The following is a 27,959-nucleotide window of genomic DNA, read 5'->3' on the forward strand; positions in this document are numbered from 1 at the left end:
CATGTTTCACATTTAGAGGCTATTTTAAAAATTTAAGTAGATTTGAAAAATGCTGAAAACATGCAGATAGTTTGCTTCTTTTTTTTTTCTTTTTTACTATGGAATTTAATGCTCTTCATCCAAGGCTTGCATTTCATGAGGAAAGATGCCTAACATGACACAGATTCAACAAAGTGCCCTTGACTCAGCTGCTGGCCTTGGTGCACGCTCATTTTGCAGTCCACATGATTTAGTATGTTACCTAATGGCACAAATGTAGAGCAGAGTAAAACCAGCTAAACTCGGTCTACCCACCTTTTAAGCTGACATAAATCTTTATGAGGTAAAATAATAGTATAAATTGTGGTGAGCATAGTATGCAGCTAATGCAGGATGTAGGGAGATAAGGTCTCTTAAAGGTAAATTGATGCTTTTCTCAAACTCTAATTCATTTATGTTTCGGTTTGTGGCTTGAGATGACTTATGATTATCAATATGACTGCAGGTCATAGTGTATTTCCAATTTTATTTTCCACCGCATCACTGCCAAACAGTCCTCACAGGCAACTTTGAGTGTATGATTATCCTCATAATGTGAGAGAGGCGGGCTCAGTGTGCCCTGCTCATGAATATGGAGGCTCAGCTCTCCGCAGACACTCCCTCTCTGTTGAACTTGTGTAGCCAGCTTCGGCTCGGGCCAGCAGTCAGTCAGTCACTCAGTCAGTCAGCAGTGGGCTCGGCTGCCGCATGGCCACTGTGTAAACTTTCTTCAATAACAAAGTGGAAACTGTCGGATAACGAAGAAGAGCAGACGCTCGGAGAGGTTGAGGGACATACGAGGAAGAGGTCTTCTATGAATCCGGATCCAGTGCTCCGCTGATCAAAGTGTTGTTCCCCACTCGTGCATGTTTAAACCAGAGGAGAGCTCTGGTGCCGTGTGTCGGCCAGACGACTAGTACAAACGAGTGGCAACAGCAGTCCGGAGGCATGATTTTGAGACGGGGCTCAGTCGTTGCTGCCTTTCTGCTCTGCTTTCTGGCGAAGGTAATGTGGATTATTTGAAGGGGGAAAACAGCGGGAAGGGTCACTCAGTTCAGCTGTTTGGATGTACTTTGATTGCATGTGTGTATGTGTGTGTGAGAGTCGCATTCTATGTGCACGGCTATGCTAACATTACATGTAACCATGCGTCATGCAAAATTGCGTCCGCTTATGCTGCTGCAAGTGTGAATGTGTCAGCTGCACAATAGTCTAAACTTTTTTTTCTACATAATGAGGTCAAAGTTTTCCATTGCATTCACTGTTGTGTCCTCAACAGGTGTCAGAGGGAACGGGACAATTCGAGTTGCAAATCTTATCGATGCACAATGTTAACGGAGAGCTGCTGAACGGCATGTGTTGTGACGGCGCGCGGAACACGGCGGATAGAAAGTGCTCACGGGACGGCTGCGATACGTTTTTCAAAGTTTGTCTGAAGGAATACCAGTCGAGAGTTTCTGCTGCAGGGCCCTGCAGCTTCGGATTTGGATCTACGCCTGTCCTCGGAGGGAATACCTTTTCTTTCAAGAGCTCTGTCAGGAATGACAAATCCAGGATAGTTTTGCCCTTCAGCTTTGCCTGGCCGGTGAGTTGGAGAGTTTCTTTAAAAAAAACAAACACAAGAATAAGACAGAGAAAATGTTTGTTTGCAGGGCAGTTATGTGCAATTACCACCCGTCAGTCATTCCCACTGCTTGAAAAGTGGATCTTGTGGTAGTTGAAGAAAGGACCTCCTCATTATCTGCACCAATTAACCAGGTGCAGGCATTTTTCTGCATTAGGCTCAGACCTGGCTATTCTACCTAAATAGTGTCATGGTTTTAAAACTGCTTTGCATGTTAGATCATCATGAGACAGTATTCAGAATGCAGTAGGAGATCAAAAAAGGTGTTTAAAACCAGAACCGAATTCAATATTTCAACAGAAAGATCCATTTTAGTTTAGTAACACCACCATTAGCAGTTGGACACTGCTTTTTACTGTGCAATCTTGTACCATGTAAATATATTTTCCCTTGTCTGGATTGATTCAACAAAAAAAAGTTGAGATAAAAAGTTGGGTGAGCTGCATTCTCCCAGATTTCCTCCTCCTCCTCCTCCTCCTCCTCTGCCTCCCTGGCAGCTGCTCATGTTGCACAGTACAGAAACTCCAGGGTGAAAACCCACTTTCTGGTTTCCTCGAGTGTCAGCTCTTCTTCACAGAGTAAATAAATGGGCCTGACAGGCCTGTGGGAGAGTTGTAGCTCTGCGAGAGATATGATTTGCCATGCTTGGAGCACATTTTCGATGTAGTGAAAAAAGCAGGACTGTGCACAGACTGACTGGCCCCACAGCTTGGCCTGCAAACGCTTCCACTGTGCCTGATGGGTGAAAGGCACAGTCCGCTGGTATGTGTGTGTCCAATTACATCAAGGCTATTTTTACTAACAATCTTGATGGAAGTTCTTGTTGTAATTTCAGGCAGCTATGGCCTCAGACGGCTCGAACTGGAAGATCATGTGTGATTTCTTTCGAACTTGTACATTTTTAATGTGCGTTACCTGTGGGGCAGAACAGAACATTTAGATTTGTGTTTTCCCTATGATCTGATAGCCAGTAAAACAATGTTCTCAGCAGGGTAGCATGCAATTTGATATGGTCTGTATTTTTTATTTGCTCACAACTTAGATACTGGCGCCTCACACCTTTTTTTTTTTTTTTTTTTTTTTTTGTTAAGACAAAGGTTTCTGTTTATGTTCACGCCATGGCAGCACTAAGTTGGCATGAACGCTCGGAGCCGGATTAGTTTCATCTTACTGGTTGAAAATCATTCCCACTTGAAAACAGCACTTCTTGACATTGAAATGAAACATGGTGCCATTTCAAGTTTAAGGAGTTGTCTTGCTTTTCTCAGTTTTTTTCTGCCATATTTATAAAGTGTACTAAATGGCCTGTATGTCTTAGATCTAATGGAGGATGTTCTTGATATTAAGGGCAGAGATCCATGGAAAAAACAAAACTAGGGAGTTATATTGCCTGTGAAACTTGCAGAAAATGATGTCACGTGTGTATCAATGAAGACATGTTTAGATAATTTACTATGACACTGTTACAGAAAACATGAGTTTGGTGCATCTAGGCTGTGATTTGGGAAAGAACAGAGCCGCTCGTTAGATTCTCTCATCCTTCACTTCACGTGCTTTACTTCAGTGCACATTAACAATCGTCAGGTTAGGTATGATATCACTCTTTGTCCTTTTCATCAGTTGATTGGCTGTTGTGGACAGATGGCAGTGTGGTGCAATTGGGTTGTTGGGTACTCCGAGTTCATGAAGCCCCCCTCCCCATCCTCTCTTGTGAGCTGCATGAAGTTGGCCTCTTGTCCAGGCCAAGGGCTTTGTTTAAGTCACGCTCGGTTGGACCCCAGGCATTTCATCGCTTTAACCTTGCCACCCACAGTAACTGCTGCACTTAATGAGGCTACACACATGTGCTTCGATCAGGTAGGCCAAGAGCCAGGCGTCCATCTGAATGCTACGGGCCAGACATCTTTACCATTAGCGCATCATTGTTTTAGAGCCCTGTGTGGATTCACCAATGTCTGCTTTGGTGCTTTTATTCCACAGAGAAGTGAGGGCCCTCACAGTGTATCAAGCAGGGACAATGGTGTGCCCTCAGTGACTACAGTGAGGATTACAGAGCATAATAGAGGCAGTGCAGCTGTAATGCCAGCGCAGGGCAAGCAACAGGAAGCAGTTGTAGTAGACTCAGCAGTGATGAAGTTGGCTCTCGGGCAAACTGTGACCTTGCCTCTGTGGCCACCTCAGCATATTTAGCTCATGTCGCACCTATACAAAGAAAGAGAAGACCTTTTTTAATTGGATTGGCTCAATCCTTTAGAGGGTAGAACTTTTATAAGCATTTATCTGCTCACTTCCTGATGTTTCATGAGTAATCTTATAGCTCACACCTTAGTTGATCCAGCACCTCTAATTCTGCTGATTTATTTTGCCCACGTTTAATAGCGTAATTTACCCCCATCTCTGAAAATGACGCTGGTGCATTCTCTCAGACATGTTGGCATCATTGTGATTGATTTGTTGACAAGTCAAAGCAGTCTGACTGGCAGCAGGTGAGTTGCAGAACAATAGTCCGCTCAGCCTTGAGCCTTGGTAAGCGCTGCCGGCAGCTGTGGGGTTAATGACATGTTTGTTTTATATAGTCTGCTCTGATGTGGCAGTTAAGTGCAAATTACTCAAGTGAAAGAGGGAAAAGAAACACGTTCTTTCTTTTTTCCTCCCTCCCCACCTCACCCTGTCTCTGAGTTTAACAGGGACTTGTTCAGTGTACTTGCAGTGTTGTGTCAGTGTGACGTTACATAATGGCTTTTGAAGCTTTGCTGCTTATCGGAGCTGTTCCAAGCTCTATGGAAACATGCATAGAGAATGCACCTATTTGTTTCCTTTAATGGTTAGTGACCCTTGCGAAAAGACAAATGACTGGCTGCTTGTTTAGTCAAATGCTTGATAAGACTCTCATTCCTGGTCCTGGGTTCACGTTTTGATCTTGTTTGCCTTGTGAGAAATCCAAAATCGGTTTGCAGTGTCAGTTGCTTATGTTGGCAAATGGTGAGATTCTTCTGTCGGGGTGAGGTTCTGCCGTGTCCCCGGGCTGGTGTACCACTACAGGTTATTTAATAAGCTGTTGATTGTACCCGCTTTCGCCAACTCTTGTTGTGAAGGAAATCTGTTGGCAAACAATGCATTCCTTCCCTCCCTGTCCACCAGAGCAGTCAGTGGCTTTGACGGTGATTATGAGAGATGTCTTTTCATGGCTGAGCCCGGGTTTTTATGGCAAACAGGGGTGTGTTATCTAGCAGTCCCAATCATTGGTTAGATCTCAGTTTGATACCATTGAAGTGATTGACTCAGGAAAACTGATACAGAAGGTCAACATCCCTTTGACTGGACTGTTTACATTTCCTGTGTGCTGAGTGAAGGCATAGACCAGCCTAATCTGTTGTTCCTTGCCTTTATTTAGACCTTTGGCTTTTGCCTGTTATTCCGTGAGACATGCCTCTCCTTTTATTTAGTTAGGTTACCTTGTAATGGTCCATCAGTTGGCTCTGGTTTCAGTTGAGGGCAGGATGAGAGGCCTGTGTGTGTGTGTGTGTGTGTGTGTGTGTGTGTGTGTGTGTGTGTGTGTGTGTGTGTGTATATTAGGAAAATTCCCCTACTGAGAGGATCCAGTAGTGTTCTTTGGCAAGTCATTGTGATTCGAACTGGAATGATCTTTATCGCTTATGTTACTTGTCTGTTGGACAGTGTTTGCTTGGCCAGGAAAGATAAGAAGACATATGGCCACACTTATTGCACTTGGATGTGTGTGTGTGTGTGTGTGTGTGTGTGTGGGAGCGAGGGAGGGAGGGAGGGAGGGAGGGAGAGGGAGTGTGTGCTCTGTAGTTCAAAGAGAAGTTGTGAGTCAGCTGGGAGCCTGGGAAAAGTGAACCTGGCAGTGGCAGACGGTTCCAAGCTGATAACCGCCGGGGAGTTATGGAGTGTTAGTGAATGAGGAGGCAGGCAGTATCTTACTTTCTGGAAGCAGTTATTTGGTCTGGAACTAAACATCCCAATAATGGCAAAGCTACTTGTTAAACCCAGCCACTTTGAAATTATTGTTGGATAGTATAAACCGCCTGCGGACTTTCAGCTGCAGTTTACTAGATGTGAACAGCAACTTTCAGGCAGTAGGCGAATGGTAAACATTGTTATCTAAAGCCACTGTTTAAAATTTGGCGTACGTTTTTATGGTGTTGGCATTAATCATGTTTCCGTGATTAGCGTTTACGTAATCAGTCTGTGGTGATGATGATGCTGAAGTGGCTTCCATGTTGAGGCAAGTCCAAATCGTGCAAGAAATGGGTGTGTTGTCATGTTGCAGTTGTTGTTGAAAGGAATCAGCCAATAATTGATTAAACATTATACCTCCTGAGAACAGTCCCTCACAAAGTATTTTTTTTTTCCCATCAGTCCAGGACATGGTGTGAACTTTCATTGTGTAGCAGGTGAACCAGGCTTGTTGACGTTATCGCTTGGCAGGGATTCACTGTTGCTCCAAGTGCAACTGCCTGTAAACTGATAATGTGCTGTTCAAAAAATGCTCAGATTGTTTGAGAGGTTACTCAAGGGTCACCGAAGGGGAGACGTAACTATAGTAGAGTACAAATTCCAGTCAAGTTTTTTTTTATGGCCTCTCCAACTTCTCATTTTAGTCACACATCACGTCAATTTAATGTTGCAATAATGACTAATATGAAAAAACTGAAGGAGACGGATACTGTACACGTGTGTTCAGTGATGTTGCATGTAAGTTCCCGTTTTCAGGATGAGCTCACCATGCTCATCGCACTGTGTCATATATGTGGGATTTGTTTTTTGTGGCTCTTTCAAATAGATTTGCCCCATTTGATTTGTGGACATGCAAGTAGGAGTGCAGATACTGGAATGATGCATTCAAGTGCAGTTGCACAGGCTGGAAAAACTACACCCCTAATGAGAAAGGCTTCTGCAACACAGTGTTGCACACATGAGGTGAACTCCAAAGCCAGGGGACTCTTGTTTTTGGTGTTAATATAACTAGCTGTGGGTTGGGTCGTTGCAGTAGGTGAGTAGGTGTCACATTACCACTGACTCACTCGCTTCAGTTGTGTGTCAAGTGATTGCAGCCATTTGTGAGTCAGGATATACTGTAAAGACCGTTGCTGATGAGCACTGCATTTCAAATAATAGCTGCCCTGATTGCAGTGAAACTTTGGCACTGGATGAGACAAATGTCTCCTGGAAAGATGGAAAGTTGAATAGCTGACAGAACAAGGTAACGCCACAAGAAAAGGCCCAGGAGTGAGTCATACCTCCTTTTTCTTTCTGTGGAAAAAGATCAGGGGGTTTCCTTTCGAGCGAAGTTTGTTTACCATGAAGTCATCACTGCGAAGAGAGCCAGAGTGGCAATGAATTTCTGAAATGCCTCCACGCAGCGCTGCTAGGGGCGAGCATGTGTGCGAATATAACAAGTAGGTGTTCTCTAGTGGATGCTTAAGCACTGTATGTGGATTACACTTTCTCACAATCGCATACTTTCTCCCTGACTCCGTCATGCGCGCTCGCAGACACATTTTGTGCTCCCTCATGACTGTGGCACAGGGCAGAGCGAATGTGTAAGCCGATATTGGTGTGAGCGCCGCCGACCCTGAATCAGACAAAGCGTTTTTGGGAGTGCTGAAATCAAGACAGGCTCTCCAGAGTGTAGCACTCATTCAGTCGCTCTCTGTCTCTGCCTTTCCTCCTCACGATCCATCACATATACTTTTTTGCCTTTTCATTTTTTTACTCCTCTTGACTTTGCCTATAAAGCAAGTGTCCTTAAGCACTTTGGCCTTGATTATTTACATCACTCATAGCATACGACAGCACTAGAGGTTTGTAATTTAGCATGAAATTGAAAATCCCGTATACATTGCAAAACAGAACGAACGTGCTGCTGCCTCTGACTCTTCTCACCACATTTTTTATATATATGTGGAAAACAGTGTCTAAAGAGAGCAAGGTTACTGTGGCTGAGATGAAGACATATTTTTGGCATGGCAGGGTGAAGTATCATTTTCTGTGTGTGCGCTATTTGTTTTATTCTAGTCATTTGTCTGGCGCAGGCTGGTTGTTGGTGCATCAGACACCCTCCTGCTGGGTGGGTGTCCAGCTGGACCAGACCACTGCCCATGTGTCTGTCATCCTAATCGTTGAGATGCAGAGACCTCCGCACCACCGCGAGCTTATCCTCTCTTAATCAGATCAACAGGAACGTTGTTATAAGTTAACAGTTAGCAGCTTCTGTCCCGGGCCATGTTGTAAGCTAACTCAGTGAGAGGGAGATGCATTGGCAAGACTGGTGAGGTCATGGGAAACTTGAGAGCTGTGGATTTTGGTTTTTTGATCCTTAAGGTATTGAAAACGATACATTTATAAGGGAAAATGTGTTCATCCTTTTGTTTATTTAAAACCAAACCTTACTGTATAATGACTACCTGACTAATAGGGCTGAAAGTGATGTAGGTACTATTGTGCAAGGATGTACTTTGTGATACTTGTTAAAGGGGAAATGAGTGGGAATCTAGTACAGTTAGTTTGCATGGTTACTAACAAACAAAAGACTGTACGCTGTTCTGTGGTTCCCTGCAGAATAAGTTTTATGAAATTTTTAACACTTTATCATTGAACGGTGATGTTTATAGTCTTGGTTTTATGATACAGTGATTGCTTGATGATCCCGCTCTTGGCTAACACTCCTTGTGTCTCTGTCTTGTCTTCCACAGAGGTCCTACACTTTAATAGTAGAAGCCTTGGACTCCAGCAATGAAACCAATGGTGAGTATTTGTCCTTGTCTGGCATCTCCATCTTGCGCCCCCCCCCCCCTTTTCTGTCTCCCTCCTCCCTCGCAGCAACGTCTAGGAGGAGTTGCGTTGAAGGTCAGAAAAGGAAGTTTATTCTTCCTGAACCCCCTGCCCTCTTCCACATGGTCCACTGGGTGTGCGTGTGTGTCTGCGTTAAGACAGCGTGTTGACAGGTGCCTGTAAAGCGGGAGCGCAGGACAGGGAAGTAAAGGGGAAGAAGACGAAGAACGGCGATGGGGCAGACAGAGGGAAGGAAGTGTGGCGAGGTAGAGGAGGGGTGGAGTACAGAGCCCCCCCTCCCCTATGAAAATGTTTTCATTTGGCCGATGACTGATGGCAGGTGCTGCCAGCCAGGGTCGGGGTCACACTGTCTCACTGTCACTGAGGCGTGAAACACAGAGTTCATCCGGCCGCCCGGCCCGGCGCTGCAACTAGCCTGCAGTCACAATGCGGGGGGCCGAGGCCTCTGAGCTATGCTGTACTGTAGGTTAAAGTTACCTCTGGCACAGGTGGGCTGCAGACTGAGCTCAGAGTGGAGGACTTTCTAGTGTACCACTCGAAGGCTGTGGGTGTTCTTCCCATGAATGTGGGAAGAACGCAGCGCTAACGCTGTGAATCTAAAGTCTGGTTGCTGTGTTCGGTTTCTGCCGTTAACTATGCAGCGATTCCTGCTAGTTGGCGGTCAGATTGGCGACAGCGTGGTGATTCCAGCTGAGGGAGGGACTTATCCCATGCTTGTTTATGCAGGTCTGTTCGAGGTCAACAAGGTTTCGGTCTTTTCTGCTGTATTTGCCGCTCCCCAGAGAGCTATTAGGGCATTGGTGTGAAAAGCCCCCTGAATGTACACAGTCAATGCTGGTTAAGCCCCTCTGAGCTCCACCAGGCTAGCTCACAGCTCTGATAGCTTCATGTGTTGTGACTATCCCAACTGATGTTTCGTTGCTGGCTGATTTCTAATCACAGTTAAAAGTTTGGGTTTTAAACATTATGAAAATTTTCAAGCACTTAAAGTATTTTTAAATTCCTAACCCAGAGCACTTTTCTATGAGTTTAAATCCAGTGTTTGAGAAAAGTAGTCCCTTTTTTACAGCTTAAAAATTTCGTTTTTTTCCCATTATAAAATGATTTTGATGCTCGAGCATGACCTCTCTAAGCTTTATAAAGCTTGTCTGATTTATGTTTAGCTCCGAGCCAGGCAGCAGGTAGTAAGGATGTGCTACTCCTCACACTGCAGGTCAGCAGTCGGTAGAGAAATGCCACACAGCTGAGATCTGGATTCCAGACCACTGCGAAATGTTAGCGGGCACTGCGATTTCAGGACGCCCCCCCATACACACCACAGCACAGTAAATAAATGACAGCAGGCCATCCCCCACTGCATTGCATCATACTACACAGAGGAGCGATTCACCCAGCGGTCAGCCACCTCTGCTCGTGTGAGCGCAGTAAATAACAGCTTTGACATATTTTTCATTCTCTCCCAGGTGGAAGATTTAGATATCAAGTAGCGAGTGCTACGTGTGCGAGTGAATGAGTGGTGTTAATGTGCAGGGCTTGTATGTATGTGTACAGTGTAGTGTCTGGAGACTGGGCTGAGCATGTTTGCTCAGTTAGAGTGTGTTTGCTCTGTGTGTGAAGCTCATTACAGCCCTTGGCTCCCAGGTCAGTCCTTGCCTGCTTGACAGAGCCCTGACCTCTTCATGTTTGAAAATAAGTTTGTTCCTAGGTCTAAATCGGTGTGTTTTTTTAAGTCTCCTTTTGCGTTGCTCAATCACAACATAGGCTGGGCCTTTGCTCCCCATGTGAAGTAAAGATAGATACTTGTAAATGTGTGAAAAAGGGTTGACTCAAGACTTTTTTGACTGCAGTTAGTACAAGAATGTTGGTGAGAAAGGCTGGAGAAAAAGTGCTGATGGCACACTGGCAGGCTTCCCAGCAGTGACTGTGGCATTGGTGTCCTCACGCTGTAATTTATGGTGGCTGCGGTTCTGTCCTCGCCTGAGCAGATGCAGAGGGCAGCATCTGAGACCAGTAATATCCTCAAGCTGTAAACCTGAGAATCAGAAACCAACCAGGGAGAGTTGGAGAGGGAGCGTGAGAAAAAAAGCAGTTAAGAGTGCTCATTACAGGCAGCCTTTTCCTTTTTTCTGCATTTCCTCCTTGTACTTTTCTTCCTCTCCAGCACACATAGTTGCTTTAATTACATATAATCTGCTATCTAAGAGATCTTCTGCAATTTGTGTCCGAATTTTTGGGGCATTTTTGGGTTCCCACTGTATGATCAGGGAGAACATTGCAACTCCCAAGTACGTAACGACGGATGTTGCATTCCACTGTTCTCTCCCTGGCTCAAACATTCGATGAACACTAACATAACTGAGGGGGAAAAAATTTGGTAAACAGGAATTTTGCAGGCAATGCTGATCATGTCAAAACTGATGTTTTAGGTGCAGATGGGAGGTTGATAGAGAAAGCCTCTCATTCCGGCATGATCAACCCCAGCCCGCATTGGCAGAAGCTGACTCACAACGGCCCCGTGGCCCAGTTTGAGTACCAGATCCGGGTCAGCTGCGATGAGCACTACTATGGCTTCGGCTGCAACAAGTTCTGTCGGCCCAGGGATGAGTTCTTCGGGCATTACACATGCGACTACAATGGAAACAAGACCTGTCTGGAAGGCTGGTCTGGACCTGAATGCAACACAGGTAAGCCCCTGCTGAAATGGTAGCATGTAGTAATGGATGACATCACTTCAAAATGGAAACACTGATCAAGACAGCAGCTCGAGACAGTGGGATTAGTATTTATGACTATGAATGAGCCCTCTAAAACTAGCAGCCAGACTGTAATCTGTGATTCATGCTGATACACTGTCTGCTGCCTGGTTCCCATTGAATGGAAGGCTTTGTTTCTGAACTTTGACAGCATTTTTCTCTTTCCTTTTCCATTCAAATAAAACTTTTCACTGCCTACATGACCAGAAATAAACTTGTATCCCCAGGAAATCAGCCTGGGCAATAGTCAGTGTCTTATTAAATATTTTACTGTGTTATGGAAGGGCAAGCTTGGTTGTTTGTTGACAGCAGCACTTGTTCTCACAGGCTAAAATGTCATCGAAGGTAGTAATTATGTCATTTACTGCTATAATTAAATATCCTAAAAAAAAGAAGTGGAGCAACGTTTGAATCTAGTCACCAGGCAGTGATTCTTCTTCCTCCTCTTCTTCTTCTAGCTATATGTCGACAAGGCTGCAGCACTGAACATGGATCATGTAAGGAGCCAGGTGGATGCAAGTAAGTGGCCGCGGGAGCTCTGTGTGATTTATTAGTCTGTTATCAATAATTTTACAGCACTTTTTACGATGTAAAATGTCAAACATGGTTTGTTCGAGTGCCTTTTCTTATTATGGAGGTGCGTGCCAGAAGCCTGTGGTGTGGATCATTCCGATATGTAGGGATTGTGTCCAAGCACCAGTTCTGTCATGGCATGGATCTTTTCCTGTACGTGCTTGGTTTTCTGGCCAAGAGACTATCAGTACCAGGGCTTTAGCAGAGCTGCAGGCTGAGCTGCTTGTAAATCTCTCATGGAGCTTTGGACCCAGAGCTGCCAGTCCGACAAAAGGGAGAGGCTCAACTGCCAAGACTACACGTTGGACATGTAGCCTATGTGTTTCCCTCTAATGAGGCACTTGTTATCAGTCAAATTGTGTGTAACATTTGGATGAGCCTTAAAGTGTATTGTTTGTGTAGCTAATGGCTTCCTAATGCTGTTTATGCACACAGCCAGAGGAAAAGCCCAGGCGCAGATGGATATCAGAGCTGGGGCATTGTGTGCAGTAACAGTTGTATCTCCTCCTCATCCTGGAGGAGGCCCTGCACTGCCCGACTCTTCCCACAGCTCAGGCACTGGTTGCTTTCGTAGTTGTCTGATTTGGCCATAAATCAAGCACAGGACCGATCAGGTTTGTTCATTTTCTGCCGCAGCTTTGTTGTTTTTCCCAAGCTTTTGACATCATCGGGTTTCTTGTAAGTGCTTGTGTGGCCACTGGCAGAACAAAGAGGTTGAATTGCTTTAGTCTCTGCACAGGTGTGGCTATATTTAAAGCTCTGGGTTTAACTCTGTTTATAAGCACCCTGCCAACAAACTCTCCAAGCAAGCTCTGCTACTGCCGTAGTCAGTGAGCAGTTTCCCATCATTGGGCTGCTGCAGAATGTCAACAGCAGTACATAGCAACATTGGCTGCAGGCTAGGACAGCCTCTTCGTCACTAATTTTTTGTCAGCATTACCACAGCTAATGACACTCCGTGGGATTTTCTCTGAGGCTGGAGTTTTTAATGACACCCGCAGCTTTCATTGTTACTAATAGAGTAATAGAGTACCTGTTGGGCCAGGATTGCCACAGCAGAAAAATGGTTTGGAAAGCATTAGCTGCACAATCACAACATATAGATTGTGAAAAGAGGTCTGTTTTCATGTCGAGGGTTAGAATCTTTGTGCATCAGCAGTGCTGCACAATGTAATGTCACATTCCCCAGTAATTTGGCTGTGTAATAACTGTAAATGATTTGGGATCCTGCTGGGGACTCCTGCTCCGCTTCTCATGGAGAGGATTAGCACACTTTTAAGAATAGCCTCTTTAATCACAGACTGAGGTTTACTTAACCACCACGTTTATTTTTACAGTCCGTCCGTTTCTTGGGGCTAATCAGCGCCGCTCCCCCCAGAGGGACACTGTTTCCTGTCGCTAGGCTCCACAGCAGCAACTGTATCGCCACCTCGCCACCTATTAAAGCGCGGACTTATCAGTCAGACTGGATTGCTGTCTTAATTATGGAGCCCAGGAAGAAAAGGGCAGCATTATCAGTGTAATTATGGACCTGGACATTTCAGTGGTCAGCGAGCTGAATTCCCCTCCTCGGCCTTGAGGCACAAGTCTGACTCCTCCTGACTCATGGGAACCAGGACGAGCAGCAGTGTAACAGCCTCTCTGCAAGGATGTCTCCACTGCCAAGCCACAGGCAGAGTGTTGTTAAAGGGAGCGTCTGGCCGCATGCTAATGTTAGCTGTGCTGCAGGTCCCATTGGAACTGTAATTTAGTGTTTTGTTTTTTTCTGTTCGGTAAAATGCTAAATACTCCTCTGTTTGCCTGTCCCCAAGTATTGTTTAAAAGCTGTTGCATAAACACCCTGCTACTTAAGATTCATTTGTGGTCTTTTAAGACGCAGCCCAGTTGTGAGGGCAAGAATACTGGCTCTTTGTTTGTTTCATTTGTGCAGCTCCATGCTGTATGTGCTAATGTGTAGTTCATTAAGTTCAGATTATTGCTGTGTTGCTTGTGAAGGAATTTGGAATAAACAGATTAGGATATTAGTGTTTTCAGATACCACAGGGATTATCTGAGCTCGCTGTGATTGTTGTGAATTTTCCTGAATGTTCTGCATGTGTCGTTGTGGCATTCGTGTGTGTGTATTTTGGCTTGATTTGTACTGTATGTCCCACCTCTGAGGCTGATGGCATGGCTCTCTGTGTGTCTTGCAGGTGTCTGTATGGCTGGCAGGGCCAGTACTGTGACAAGTGCATCCCCCACCCTGGCTGTGTACATGGCACCTGTGTAGAGCCCTGGCAGTGCCTGTGTGACACCAACTGGGGCGGCCACCTTTGCGATAAAGGTTAATTTCCATCTCTTATTTCAGTTGCAGTCACTGTATAGCGGCCTGTGTTGTGTGTCAAAACAATCTACAGCTGTGTGAAATGTTCCTTTTCCAGATCTGAACTACTGTGGCACTCACCAGCCATGCCTGAACGGAGGCACATGTATCAACACAGGGCCTGACAAGTACCAGTGTACGTGTGCAGAGGGCTACTCTGGTGCCAACTGTGAGAGAGGTGAGTGTCTGTGATCTTCTGCAAGCTGACTTTTAGCTGTCCTTTTCTTGCTAAGTTACTGCTAGCAAGCTTTTAAGGCCAGTCCACCAATTTTACAGATAAAGTTTACTCGTCATGACTCCAAGTCGGCTTGTGAGAACAATTTAATGTCTTCGGTAGCCTTGGGGTTCAGGTGTTTGAATGATGTGGGCATTAACCAGGTGTGGAGGATCTTAAAAAAAAAGAAAAAAAAAAGAAGAAGATACTATCAAGTTGCATTTTGGGAAATGTTGGAACAAGTCTTTGTAAAGCTTGACTCATGAAAGGGATTAAAAATATCTTGTCCTCTGCGTCTTGCAAGTGCCCCAACTTTGTGGAAGTGCAATATTAAATTGCTCCAAGATTCCCACAACTTCCTTTTTTTATTTGGTTTTTGCTTATGAGATGATTTATGTTTAGAACCCGAAATCAAAATCTAAATTTGATCTCATGGCGTCTTAAACTCTGCTTGCAGTCATAAGGAGTAGGCAGGTTTTGCGCTTTCCAAGCCCACAGACAAAAGGTCATAGGTGCCTTGAGTTTGTAATCAGAGGAGGTGGTAACTCGGCAATAATCTCGTTTCCACTCCAGCATGAGTGGCCCCCAAGTCAGGTAATCCACCGGTTTGATCTTCAGGGGCCGGTCATCCCTCTGCTCCTCAGGCGCTCGAGACAGATGGGTGTGATGCTAAGGTTCAGCTGCTGCAAACACTTACCATGGAGATGATGGTTTTTTCCTCATTAAATCTGAGCCTCGCGGGGTGCTGACAGCTTAACTGCAGAGATGTCAGGAAACTGTGCCCTTCGTAACAGGAGGTCCTCAGACCAGGGGATACGTCAGGCTATTGTAACACGGAGGCCCCAGGGTGCAGCACTGCATCCTCTCCGCTCTCTCCTCCTCCCAATGGCATACCAAGAACCGTCCACTGATCACCTCCAACTGCCTAGTTATTCCCAGAGTGAATCATTCATTTTTGATTCATTTGGGACCCACTCATCCTTAACTTGTCCATAAAGGAGAAATTCTAGGGCAGAGCCCCCCTCCCCACCCCTCTCTCCCGCTCTCCCTCCCGCCAGTCTCTCATCTTGTGCCGCCTCTCAGAAGAAGAATGGCGGGGAGTCAGAGGGAAGTCACGGTGCGTTGGTCAGGTCAACTTAGCATGAAAGATGATTTCCTGGTGGTGTGGTCTGCCGGGCGGGTAATGAGAGTGAGATGGGGGGATTTTGAGCGGGCTTTTGGGACAGGGGAGGGGGAGAGGAGTAGGCGATGGGTGAGAGAAGGCGACCCCTGGGTGTGTGTGCTGCTGACAGAGGTCCCGGGCGGAAGAGTTCTGTTTTCCAGGAATAAGTGTCAAGCTGAAGCTGAGATGCTTTTTTAAAATTGAGTTGTTTTCCTGTGAGTAGTACGGCAAATGTGTCACGGTGAAATATTCTCATGGCAGCTACGAATGCATCATATATCAGATAATTGGCCTAAAAGGGTAAAATCACAAAACAAGTGTCATAAATTGACAAACGGAGTATCCAAGAGCAGATTTTTCCTTTTTTAAAGTGACTCAGATGGGTGTGCGTGACCTGTTTGCAAAAACATTCTTTCTCTTTCTAGCGGAACATGCCTGTCTGTCCAATCCATGCTCTAATGGAGGAAGCTGTTCAGAAACCAGTCAGGGCTATGAATGTCAGTGTGCGCCAGGCTGGAGCGGGCCCTCCTGCACTATCAGTAAGATTGCGCTCAACCTGCACCCGTTAAATGTCAGTGCCATCATAGAAAAGATCATGTTGGATAACCAGATTTGACTACTTCTACACAGATGTTGACGACTGCTCTCCAAACCCCTGCAATCATGGAGGAACCTGCCAAGATCTGGTTAACGGTTTCAAGTGTCACTGTCCTTCACAGTGGACGGGGAAGACGTGTCTGATCGGTGAGCCACACAGCCTCCTCTTTCCACCATGTCGCACCTGTCAGCCGCACATGCAAATGCCACTAACCCCATCTCTCCTTCTGTAGATGCCAATGAATGCGACAGCAAGCCTTGCGCCAATGCCAACTCATGCCGCAACTTGATTGGTGGATACTTCTGCGAGTGCGTCCCTGGTTGGACAGGGCAGAACTGCGACATCAGTGAGTTGAAGGCTGTCAGCTGCAGCTGTAGAACGGAACACCTGTGCCCTTGTGCCTGCCTCCTTTATCTATTTGTTTTTGTTCATTCAGAGCAGGCTGAATTAGAGCTGTAATATAAAGGCATAAAGCAAACAGTTGGACAAGTGCAACCTTTTCCTGCAGTGTAAATGAATCTGCTGTATCATTAGCCCTGTGTGTGGCCAAGGTTGTGGTGACAATCTCAGGCCTAGTTTCACTTGGCAGCAGACAGGATTGCTCAATACTCTGTGTTGCACTGATTCTGCAGCCATGTTATCCAACTCTCTCCCTCTGACAATGTTTTTAAAGGCCCCTAGCATGGGAAACATAAAGCACAGACTTGTTTTCAAAGACAGAATATTCAGTCAAGCTGTTCAGAATTAATCCTCCTATTTGTTTTCCCGCGCAGATATAAACGACTGCAAGGACCAGTGCCAGAATGGGGGAACTTGCAAGGTACGTGCTGGGTCAGAAACCAACCTCGCTTTATCTGGCATCGCCGCTTTGTTTGCCAGCTTGTTTGTTTGTTTTATTGTGTCTTTTTGTCGAAGCCCGAGACGTTTACAGTGGTTTTATAAATAGCTGCTGTAAACTGTTCTCTCCAAACCGACAGTGGAATTGTTGTGGAATTCCTCTCTGAAATCAAATCTGAGGGGAGCGGGTTCAGAGGGGTTTCTAAGGGAGGGACACACAAGTTCCTCGACCACACTAGATTGAATTACCATAAACATTATTGTGTTGAGCCCGTGCCAGGAAAATGTGTTGAAATAATTGCGGAGCTGTGATAATGTCCCTCCAAAGTTGGCGGTGCCCCCCCCCCCCTCGCTCTTCGCTCTGTTCCCTGGTTTGACAGTTATTGTTTTCAGCCCCGCCCTGTCAAAACAGTTCATCAAATTTGTGGCTGCATGACGCTGACCCTGGTTTCTCTCTCTTTCTCAGGACTTGGTGAATGGCTATCGTTGCATGTGCCCCCCTGGCTTCGCCGGCGAGCACTGTGAGAGGGACATCGACGAGTGCGCGAGCTCGCCGTGCCTGAATGGCGGGCGCTGTCAGGACGAAGTGAACGGCTTCCAGTGCCTGTGTCTGGCTGGCTTTTCCGGAAATCTCTGCCAGGTGAGACACGACTCCCACCACTATCATGAGCACAATAAGCACACATGCATGCATCCTTCCTGCTATCGTTTAGCATCTTAAGCCCTCACCCCCCCTCCCCTTGCCCCCTTTCTGCCAGCATTGCTGTATCTTTGGGTTCGTTGTAAAGTTTTCCTGCCCCACCCTCTTAAATGGCTGTTGTTCCACAGTCCTCCTTTTTAAAAGGGAGTGCTTTGTTGAAGCTGCTCCTGGCTACAGCGGGATACATTCCTCAGTGCTGAAGCCCAGACTCAGAGGACGGCTCCTATGTCTCTGCCTTGTTTTTCCCCTTCCTCCAAGTGCTGTGCGTGTGTTGTTTCCTGGCACAGCCTGTAGGGAGGATGCTGTGGGTTTTGCTCTGTTCAGTGTAGCAGAAACCATGTCAGCTATCAGGTTCACCACTCTCTATTCAATACCTTTCTGCCCCTAGCTGGATATCGATTACTGCTCCCCCAACCCGTGTCAGAACGGAGCACCCTGCTTCAACCTGGCCACAGACTACTACTGCGCATGCCCGGAGGACTACGAAGGCAAAAACTGCTCTCACCTCAAAGACCACTGTCGCACCACCACATGTAAAGGTACGTCTCCTGCCTGCAATGACCACAAGCTTTTCACTCTTTGTCTCTTTCCAGAACGTTTCTGTAAGGTGATCTGCGTAGCGTGCTCTAGTAAAACGCTGAATAAGGCCAGGTCTTCATCATTTGCCTGAACACTTTGCCCACATTTTTCCCATGAGGGCAATACCTATATTTTAGTTTCGTGCGCTGAAGTTTCTTGGCCAAGGTGAGCAGGGTTTCTTTTTTTTTTTTTCTTCTTTTTGAGTGTAGCTCCCTTGATGAATGCCCCCCCTCCATCCCTTTTTAGCAAAGCGTTTCCAATGATTCTCCCCTCCTCTGAGTTCCCTGAAAATCTGGCAAAAGGCTGATAGCACTGTGTGTGTTCTTGGTAATGACTTGGTGGGCTACCTCTTCTTTTTCCCCCTCAACGAATGTGCACATTTTTCTGTGTGTGTGTGTGTAATTAAGTGAGTGGACCAACCACGGAGTCAGATACCAGACGGTGAGATTCTCTCTGCTCTTGGCAAGAATTAAGTGATTACAGGGGAGAAAATTCACCCCCACTCTCCTAACCTGATCAGACAGGGGGAAAGGAAGGGATTTCAGTGCAGAGTGAAAAAGATCACTCTGAATTGCTTATGAAAGCATAACAGCTTATCGCTGTTTCTCCTATCATTCATTTTTTTCACACTGTGATACTGTTTTTCTCAGTGGATGGAGATTTTTAACCAACTTGTTGCTGTATAATAGAGGCCTGTAACTTGTAGATCTCTCTTGCTCATTCTTTCCTTCTTAATTCACTTGTTGGCTCTTCCACTTCTTTTCAGTATCACCCAGCAGACGGTTGCTCTCATCCGAATATTAGCGACAAACTAAATTGGCATCCCTCACTTGGAAGACAAACTGCATTCTTATTTGGAACAAGTGTTTGTCTTTCGAGGTTCGTCAGTTGTTTCTCTGTCTAACCGCCTCTCCTCTCCGCAGTGATTGACAGCTGCACAGTTGCCGTGGCGTCCAACAGCACGCCGGGAGGAGAGCGCTACATTTCGTCAAATGTGTGTGGACCTCACGGCCGCTGCCGGAGCCAGGCCGGGGGCCAGTTCAGCTGCGAGTGCCAGGAGGGCTTCAGAGGCACTTACTGCCACGAGAGTAAGACCAGATTCCACACAATACAGAATACAGGGCACAGCTCATTGCGATATATCACACTGGCTTCTGCAAATACAACTCTCAATCTCACATTTTTCTCTTCTTTTAGACATCAACGACTGCGAGAGTAACCCATGCCGCAATGGAGGCACCTGCATCGACAAAGTCAGTGTGTACCAGTGCATCTGCGGCGACGGTTGGGAGGGTGACCACTGCGAGATCAGTGAGTAGGACTGCCTGTCCCGTGACCTCAAAACAAACCCACACCTCCCTCGTGGGACTGTTCAATCCATGTTTCAACATAAAAAGTGTGATGATGTGTTTGATATGCCGCCCATAAATCACACTGCCGTCCGATGTCTCCACCAGACATCGATGACTGCAGCACCAACCCCTGTCATAATGGAGGGACATGTCGAGACCTGGTGACTGATTTCTTCTGTGAATGCAAGAATGGCTGGAAGGGAAAGACGTGCCACTCCCGTAAGATCCCTTTTTTTTTTTTGTTTTCCACACCCGCGTAGTCTGTCTGTGCAGGCTCATGGTATGTGCTTATGGCTGTATGTAATTACCCAATCTTCTGTACAGTGTGTGTTTATTCAGACTCATGTGCGCAGCTTAAGCAACCTTAAGAATTTAAATGCTCCCTCCAGGCGAAAGTCAGTGCGATGAAGCCACATGCAACAACGGTGGCACCTGCCATGACGAAGGCGACACGTTCCAGTGCAAGTGTTCCCCCGGGTGGGAGGGTACAACGTGTAACATCGGTGAGTTTCGCGCACACACACACAGAAGATTGCTTTGTGGGAGAGCTCCGTCTTGTCTCAGATATTTAATCAGATCTGTCAGATCCGCGAGGTCCACAAACAGTTTTTATCCCTTCACTCTGTCAACGCTCCCTCTCCTCCCATCTGCCTGCTTGCCCATTTCTCCCTCTCCCGTGAGCGCTGACAGATATCCGCTTAAAATCCCTGATTGCACTGACAATACACTTCAAAGTTGTGGAATGTAGATTCCCTCAGAGAAAACGGAAACCCCAAAAGGAAAAAAAGCCAAACCAATGGCAGTCTCCTGTGACTGTTTAAGGTTTATGAGCACTGATTTTACTGATAATCCTCTTTAAAGTTTGGAGGAGAAAAACTCACTGACAAAACTTTTTTTCTCTCTGTCTCTCTCAGCCAAAAACTCGAGCTGTCTTCCAAACCCATGTGAGAATGGAGGTACCTGCGTGGTGACTGGGGAGTCTTTTACCTGTGTCTGCAAGGAAGGCTGGGAGGGTCCCACATGCACGCAGAGTAAGTGCTCTTTAAAGGATAAAGATGGACAGTTATTGCTATTAAATGATGATAAACCTCCTGCTACCTAGTGCAGAGGTGAAGTCCTGCGTCTGATTAAAATCTGACTCTCCCATCCCCTCTTGATCTGTACCTTTTTTTTTTTTAAAAATCTCTTTCCTCCCTCCCTGGCTGCTGCCGGCCATGAGAGGAGAAAGAGGAGGAGGAGGGAGAAAGGGGCTCAAGAAAGTGGAGACAGATGTTTCTCCCCCCCCTCTCCTCCTCCTCGTCCAACACACACCCCTCTCTCCCCTCTCGTCGTTGCATTCCTGTCCAAACAGTGACATGTCGGCTTGTTCTACAGCCCTCCTCCATTTCCCTGGGATCCCTGCCCTTGTATGCATGTACTCCAAAACATAAATTCCCCGACTTTAGTGAGGGAGGGAGAAACAGCCGGGGTGGGAATCTGGGTGTGGAGGTGTTGTCGGTGGCGGCGGTGGTGGTGGGGGAGCTGGAACTCATTTTTGAGGGTGAGAGTTGATTGTTTGCTCTGCGTTGTTAATAAGGCAGTGTAATCAGGAGTCCAGGCCCGACCGGCCCAACACGCCTTTGTACACGCAAGCTCAGACGTGCTCTTTGCTGTCACGTGCACTAAACACTCACACATGAGATATAAGAAAAAACAAACAACACACTCACTGCTCTCTGTTTCTCTCTTCCCTCCCTCTCTCTATTTTTTCTCTTTCAGATACCAACGACTGCAGTCCCCACCCATGGTAAGTGGAAGCTAAACATTTCCTGTAGATTTAGGCAGATGTACAGAGGGTGCTCCTCCTGTATCGTAGTTTCTCACCTGCAGGCTTTCTCAGTCTCTCACTGTCTCAACGCTGAGAACCAGGCATACACCCTTCCCTGTCATTCCTGGGACGCAATCAGCTAACTCTCTTTTGTGAATTCCCAGGCGCGACTCTTATTAAACCACATACCACTGGAGCTCACAACCAAACACGTGCATACTTGTCCAATAAAAAGAACAAGCTTGATTGCCTTAATGCCTTTCCGGAAAAAATAATTTTAGTCAGCCGGTGAGAAAATTCCAGCCTGAAGTGGGCTGATATCAGAGAAGCGTGGATAGATGTCAGTCTATCAACAGGCCTGGGGGGTTTCCTGATATAAAAACTGACGTCTCTCCTTTTTATTTCTTGCAGCTACAACAGCGGAACCTGTGTCGATGGGGATAACTGGTACCGCTGCGAGTGCGCCCCAGGCTTCGCTGGTCCAGACTGTCGGATCAGTGAGTATTAACCCTGCCTCCCACTCCTCCCTGATCCCTCTTTGAGCCGTAAGTTAGAGCAGGCCCGGGCCGCGGGACCATCACAGTCACTCCAAATGGAGGGTCTAGCCGGCCAATTATCTGTGCATTGGGCTGCAGGCCAGGCCGAGCCATTTCGGTGTCACTCCACCGGGCCCCGCTGCTGTCCCCGGGGGAAACCGGCTTAGCAGGCCAACAGCTAATCAGCCATGCTCTCTGACACTGATTACACAGATTGTTTTCCCTCTTAAAGGCTTTCAGATGGCCACATTCTTTCCCATTGCAAACCCTTTGTTCTGCTAAGTCCAGCCTTTAGCTCCTGCATACCTGCTAATGATGCTGCCTTTAATAAAGCTGCATGGGGCAAAAAAAACCCGTCCCGGACTGATTTAAAGCATGTTTGCTCATTTTTTATTAACTGGTTTGTATGTGTATGGACTGTTCAAATGACACATGACCTCCAGTGAATTTAGCCTAGGAATTAGATTTGTGTGCTGACTGCTTAACCCAATATTTGTGTGCTGTCTGGCTGCGCTCTTTATTCCAAAATGGAGCTGTGTCTTACCTCTCACTCTGCTCCTCTGTGACAGATATTAATGAGTGCCAGTCGTCTCCGTGTGCCTTTGGCTCCACCTGTGTGGATGAGATCAATGGATATCGCTGTCGGTGTCCACCAGACAGGACTGGACCCCACTGTCAAGAAGGTACAAGTCTCTGCAATAAGAACAGTTACTTTTTTAATGTATATAGGGGTAGATAAAATTGCATGGAAAAAATGTTTATTAAACTTAACACTACAGACATAAAAATATAAGAAACATGAGATATATTGTATAGAATAAAAGAAGTATGTGCATTGTACAAGTGTGCTAAATAGAAATACAAGAATAGGTAAGAAAAGTATTGCATACTGCACAGTGTGTTGCACAAGATAATAAAAGGATGATAAAGATGATAAATCCACTTAACAAACACCTTCCCTGATGTAATACTGTGATTGTATTTAACACAGTTACAAGAAAACCCTGCTCTGTTAATGGACACGCCACCCCTGATGGAATGAAATGGGATGAAGACTGCAACACGTGCCACTGCTCTAATGGGAAAGTTGTGTGCACAAAGGTATGTCTAAACAAACTGCCTCCACACTTAACGTAGAAGTAAGAGAAGTGATTTATGATGGCTCTGTACAGCTGTGAAGTACGTGATGTCACTGTTTACAAACGGGAGAAGGGCTGTTGAGAAAAACCGTGCAATTAACAGTTACAGACTTATGAGTGGGCGGTTGCGTCCCAGACTCCACAGAGATCTCAGGTAGGGCCACAACAGCACTGTGTCACAGGGTGGAGTTGGCTCAGGAGTGTCAAATTCTATACAGAGATGATGCAGTCTGCTTTGAAAAGAAAACACAATGGGAGATTCTGAGCTGGCACCTGACACCTATTTCTCACAGTGCCAAAGTCACACTGGGTGAAGATTGGGTGATATACAGTCAGAGGCCTGAAGTAGTGCTATCATTATCATGCTCGTCTAACCACCAGATGAACAATGGCGCCTCACTGATACCGCTCCCTTCAGGAAGAAACTGCATCACGGGGTGAATATGATCTAGGGCTGTAAGGTACAGGCTACCATGTTAAATGTGGTCTGATTATGGGAACACAATTATGTGAGGGTTTTACCGTGATTTTTCTCAGTGCAGCTCATGTGTTTCATGCGGATTACAGAAGCGTATCCTTTGACATGCAGTGGAGGGAGATGAATCTGTACAGAGCCACTATTATCCTCGACTGGGGAGGAACTGGTGCCATTTCTCTAATCTGTTTACAGTCCAGTTTAAGGCTGGGTATTGAGTCTCTGGTCAGCAGTTTTTGAGATATTTCAGTTAGGACTGAAGTGGTGAACCGACAGACCTTGCTTAGAGCGACTACGCTACGTGGCGAAAAAGGAAAAAAAGTCATTAGACCCAGTCCTTCATATTTAATTTAAAGGAAGCCTGTGACATCCTCTAAAATTGTCTCCCCGTCATGTTTTCCCTCCAGATGTGGTGCGGCCCCGCATCATGCCACCTAGCCGCCAAAGGTCGAGGCGGGTGTCCTTCAGGCCAGAGCTGCATCCCCATCAGGGAGAGCCACTGCTTTGTGAAGCCCTGCTCCGGCCTCGGAGAGTGCTGGCGCTCCAACCCTCCCCCGCGTCCCACCAAATGCCACCCCAGCTCCAGTTACCAGGACAACAGCTGCGCCAACATCACCTTCACCTTCAAAACGGAGACCATGCCTCAAGTGAGTTACCTAGGCACCAGGGAGGGAGAGATTGAATTAAAGGGTTTCAGGGTCATTTTTCATGCCCCCACCCCCACCCCACCCACCACCACCACTCTTAAATGAATGGGAGCAGCAAACTGTGAAAGATCAGGTTTTCAAAAGTGCTCAAACATCCCTCCTGGGCAAAAGGATTTATAGTCTAAGACTCCCGAACAATTCAGTCATGTATTTAAATGTGTTCCAGGAAGAAGAAAAAAACTGTGGGGATATTTCCTTTTCTCTCCCTGTTTTTTGTTGACTGCATCCAAGTTTTGGTGTTCCTGAGAATCAGGCATCCACGACTTCATGCCAGTCCCCTCTTAACCCGACCGCACTGCGAGATTAATTTCAGGATCATATGGATTTGAGCTAAACAGGACCACTGGCGACTCTGTCACCACATCGGATCATCACTCGCCAGTTGCCTAACAAGCATGACAGCAGATAGTGACAAGCATATGAGCCTGTGGTCTTTAATCTAAATGAGGTGGATCCCAACCAGATAGCATGTTGAACCTTCTGCCAAAATGCAGGCCTAGCTCTTCCTTTTTCGTCTTGATTGCCGTCTTGTTTTTCCATGTGCGTTGACATTCGCTTCATTTCTTCTCTATGTCCAGAGCTTGACTGTGGAGGATGTGTGTAAGCAGCTGAGGCGCTTGTACGTAGTGAAGAATTTCTCCTTGGAGCATTCTGTGTCCATAACCTGTGACCCCTCATTCTCAGCCAGCAACGAAATCCACGTCTGCATCGTAAGTACCGCCTCCCACTCCCAGTTGGCCATATGTTAGTCTGCCTCTATTAATGCATGGTCAAAAAAAAAAAATCCTCTTTGATTTATAGCCTGCAGCATGCATTCTTTACAGCATTAAGACGTGCTCTAATTAGGTATGTGGTTGATTTAGGCTTGGCTGTTATGTCATCGGTAGGCGGAAATTAAGCACAATTAATAGCAGACAAGACAGAACTTAAACTAACAGATTTCAAACCTCACTTTCTTCTTGGCTCTTCTAGTCGATGGAGGATCATCGCTTGGACCGGAGCCCCATTAAAGAAATCACAGACAGGATAATCGACCTGGTTAGCAAACGCAATGGGTACAACAACACCATCATCACCGCCATCGCAGAAGTGCGCGTGCCAAGCCCCAGCAAAACTGGTATGAACCGCCTCCAAACTCTGGTTGTTGCCTGTGAAGTTTCCCAGACTTGCACACAGTGGGTGGGAGGATTCTGCTTTTTTGAAAAGATCAGACGAGATAGAGCCAAGAACAGAATATGACAGCAATGTCGAGCACCAAAGAAAAACGTGTGTGGGAAATAATTCCTAACCTTCCCGCATAACTCGGGCCGCCCAGGTCTGCCATCTCATGGCAGTTGTAATGGAGCTTAAAAAGAATCTAGCCAGGATGGAAAGAGCAGAGCTGCTTGGCTACGTGGCTTCAGATTGGCTCTCACTGCGACTGGCTGGACTTGTAGTAAGACTCCCGCATGTGTCCGCCATTCATCAACATGGTGACAGCAGACTGCCGCCACGGCCAAATAGAAGCAGCCTCCTCCCCTGTCAAGGGCTCAGAGGTCATGTTGCACTGGCAAAAGCATGTTAATAATTTAGCAAGCTTGACAGAATAATACAATGAAACCTTTTGTCTGACTGGAACTTAATTCTTTTAACTCTTATATTGGCGGCATCTCTTTGACCTGTGATCATCTTCTTGTCTTCCATCAGACTACCTAGTGCCCCTCCTCAGCTCCATCTTCATCGTCATCTGGGTCCTCCTGCTGGTCTCCATTTTGCTGTGGTGCATGCGCCGCCGGCGGAAACAGAGCAACCACAACGGGACGTCGGCCACCGGCTCCGAGGACAACACGACCAACAACGTGCGGGAGCAGCTCAACCAGATCAAGAACCCTATAGAGAAGCACGTGGGCCTCACGGTGGCCATCAAAGACTACGAAAACAAGAACTCCATCATTGCCAAAATAAGGACAAATCATCCCGAGGGAGATGAGGACGACAAGGAGAGGCACTTACAGAAGGGCCGCTTTGCCAAACAGCCAGCATACACACTGGTGGAGAGGGACGAGAAGACGCCCATCTCCAATCCCAACTCCACATCCAAACACCCTAATTGGACTAATAAACAGGACAACAGAGACTTGGAGACAGCAAACAGCATAAACAGGATGGACTACATTGTATAGCAGACAGCTGTGTTGCTGTGCAACCAAGCCTTATGCCTTCACACCCCGGTGGTGGGTGGAACGGGGGAGCCTTGGCATGTGTAGTTAGCAAACTGTCGTGTCAGTCGTGACCCCACAGTATTTTCAGATATTCCCCGTGTTAATTTAAGTTTTGACAAGCTGGCTTACACTGGCAGTGACAGTTGCTTTGGTTGGCTGGAAACACAAGGCACTGGTATACATTTCACTGTAGAACTAGTCGCAAAAGTGTCCTCCTCTGCATTTCATTTCCCTTTTTTTTTTTTTTAAATTTAGTGGACACATGGAAGGGGCTCCTGGTGTAATTGTTGTACAATGACTAAAACTACCCGACGTGTTCAACGCTAGAGCTAATTATTTTTAGTATGTGTTTGAATTCTTTCTAGTTCTGTTTGGAGAAAGTGCCTTTTCAGCTTTAGACTTCAGCAACTGTCAAATGAGAAAAAAGATCAAGTTTATTATTTATTTTTATTTTGGGGGGAGGGGGGGCAGGGCAGGGGGAGGGAAGGGTTCAATGTCAGCAGTTGCTGCCAATATGAAGAATTTATGTCGATTTAGAACATGTAGATATGTACATTTTTTTATTAATCATTGTGTATATTTGATTTATTAACTTAATAATCAAGAGCCTTAAGATATCATTCCTTTTTATTTATATGTTCTGTCTAGTTTGAAGGTTTTGATAGCTATGGAAGCCTACCATTTCTTTCAATGACTTAATTTTTCAACGCATTCTTTCTATAAAAGCCAAATTTCAAAGATTTTCAAAGAAGACAAAGGATGGGCACTTTTGGCCTGAAACACTATTTTTTTTGTTTTGTTTTTTTCCACACTCTTGACATTTCATTACTTGTTGCCAAGACCTTGATTGAAGGCAAGTGAGGTTAGGACAACATAAGATCCCGGCTGCTGCGAGGGATGGACATGGTGGCAGACATATTGCTTGCCACTAATGGATAAATACTTAAGGGAACAAAAAAATCCTTCAGCAGCTTCAGTTTATCCCATTGACATATTTCAAAGGCTGTCGAAATCCAACAACTTGCAAGGCAAGTCACATCAATATGACACGCCAGAAATCCCATCTGCTTTAGTCAGCGTAATATCATAAGCTAGACCATGAGTACTTGAACAGTAGGGGGGCGATGGGAACACTGTAGAATCAGATACAATACACTGCATTGCTCTGCAAGAGTCTGCTTTGTTTCTGTGCAAATTAGTTTGTTTTTTTTTTTAAATGAGGCTCTTAAAGACAAACATGTTTTATCTCATTTGTTAACCCTTTGAGATCATGGCAACATTTTTGTTCTATTTTTGACTTTGTGTTATGAACTTGAGAATTATGTGTTGATCTGGCAATATATTTTTGAAAGTCATATTTATTAAATATTTTGTATGAAAAGAGAATTAAAGTTGTCTTTGTTCTGGAGAGTGAGTGAAGAGTCTGTCTGTGATGCATCGTGCCAAACATGTCAGAGCATATGAAAGGTTTCTCATGCAGCTGGCGTGGGAACTGCCGCTGGA

General features: G+C 46.0%; 1 protein-coding gene across 1 annotated transcript; it reads left to right on the forward strand.

Moving 5' to 3' along the window:
• Nucleotides 1-659: 659 nt before the first annotated feature.
• Nucleotides 660-27,864, forward strand: jag1b (jagged canonical Notch ligand 1b). The gene is made up of 26 exons (XM_049600535.1): nt 660-1,023; nt 1,298-1,603; nt 8,362-8,413; nt 10,888-11,145; nt 11,673-11,733; nt 13,980-14,110; nt 14,208-14,327; nt 15,951-16,064; nt 16,156-16,269; nt 16,356-16,469; nt 16,897-16,943; nt 17,427-17,600; nt 18,049-18,199; nt 19,163-19,327; nt 19,437-19,550; nt 19,697-19,810; nt 19,981-20,094; nt 20,506-20,622; nt 21,350-21,377; nt 21,810-21,895; nt 22,504-22,617; nt 22,926-23,035; nt 23,956-24,195; nt 24,834-24,965; nt 25,228-25,372; nt 25,942-27,864. The coding sequence occupies exons 1-26, from the start codon at nt 967-969 to the stop codon at nt 26,415-26,417; spliced, it is 3,654 nt and encodes a 1,217-aa protein (XP_049456492.1). The 5' UTR covers nt 660-966; the 3' UTR covers nt 26,418-27,864.
• Nucleotides 27,865-27,959: the final 95 nt, after the last annotated feature.

Source organism: Epinephelus fuscoguttatus, linkage group LG16 (assembly GCF_011397635.1).
Source record: "Epinephelus fuscoguttatus linkage group LG16, E.fuscoguttatus.final_Chr_v1".
Classification (NCBI taxonomy): Eukaryota; Metazoa; Chordata; class Actinopteri; order Perciformes; family Serranidae; genus Epinephelus; species Epinephelus fuscoguttatus.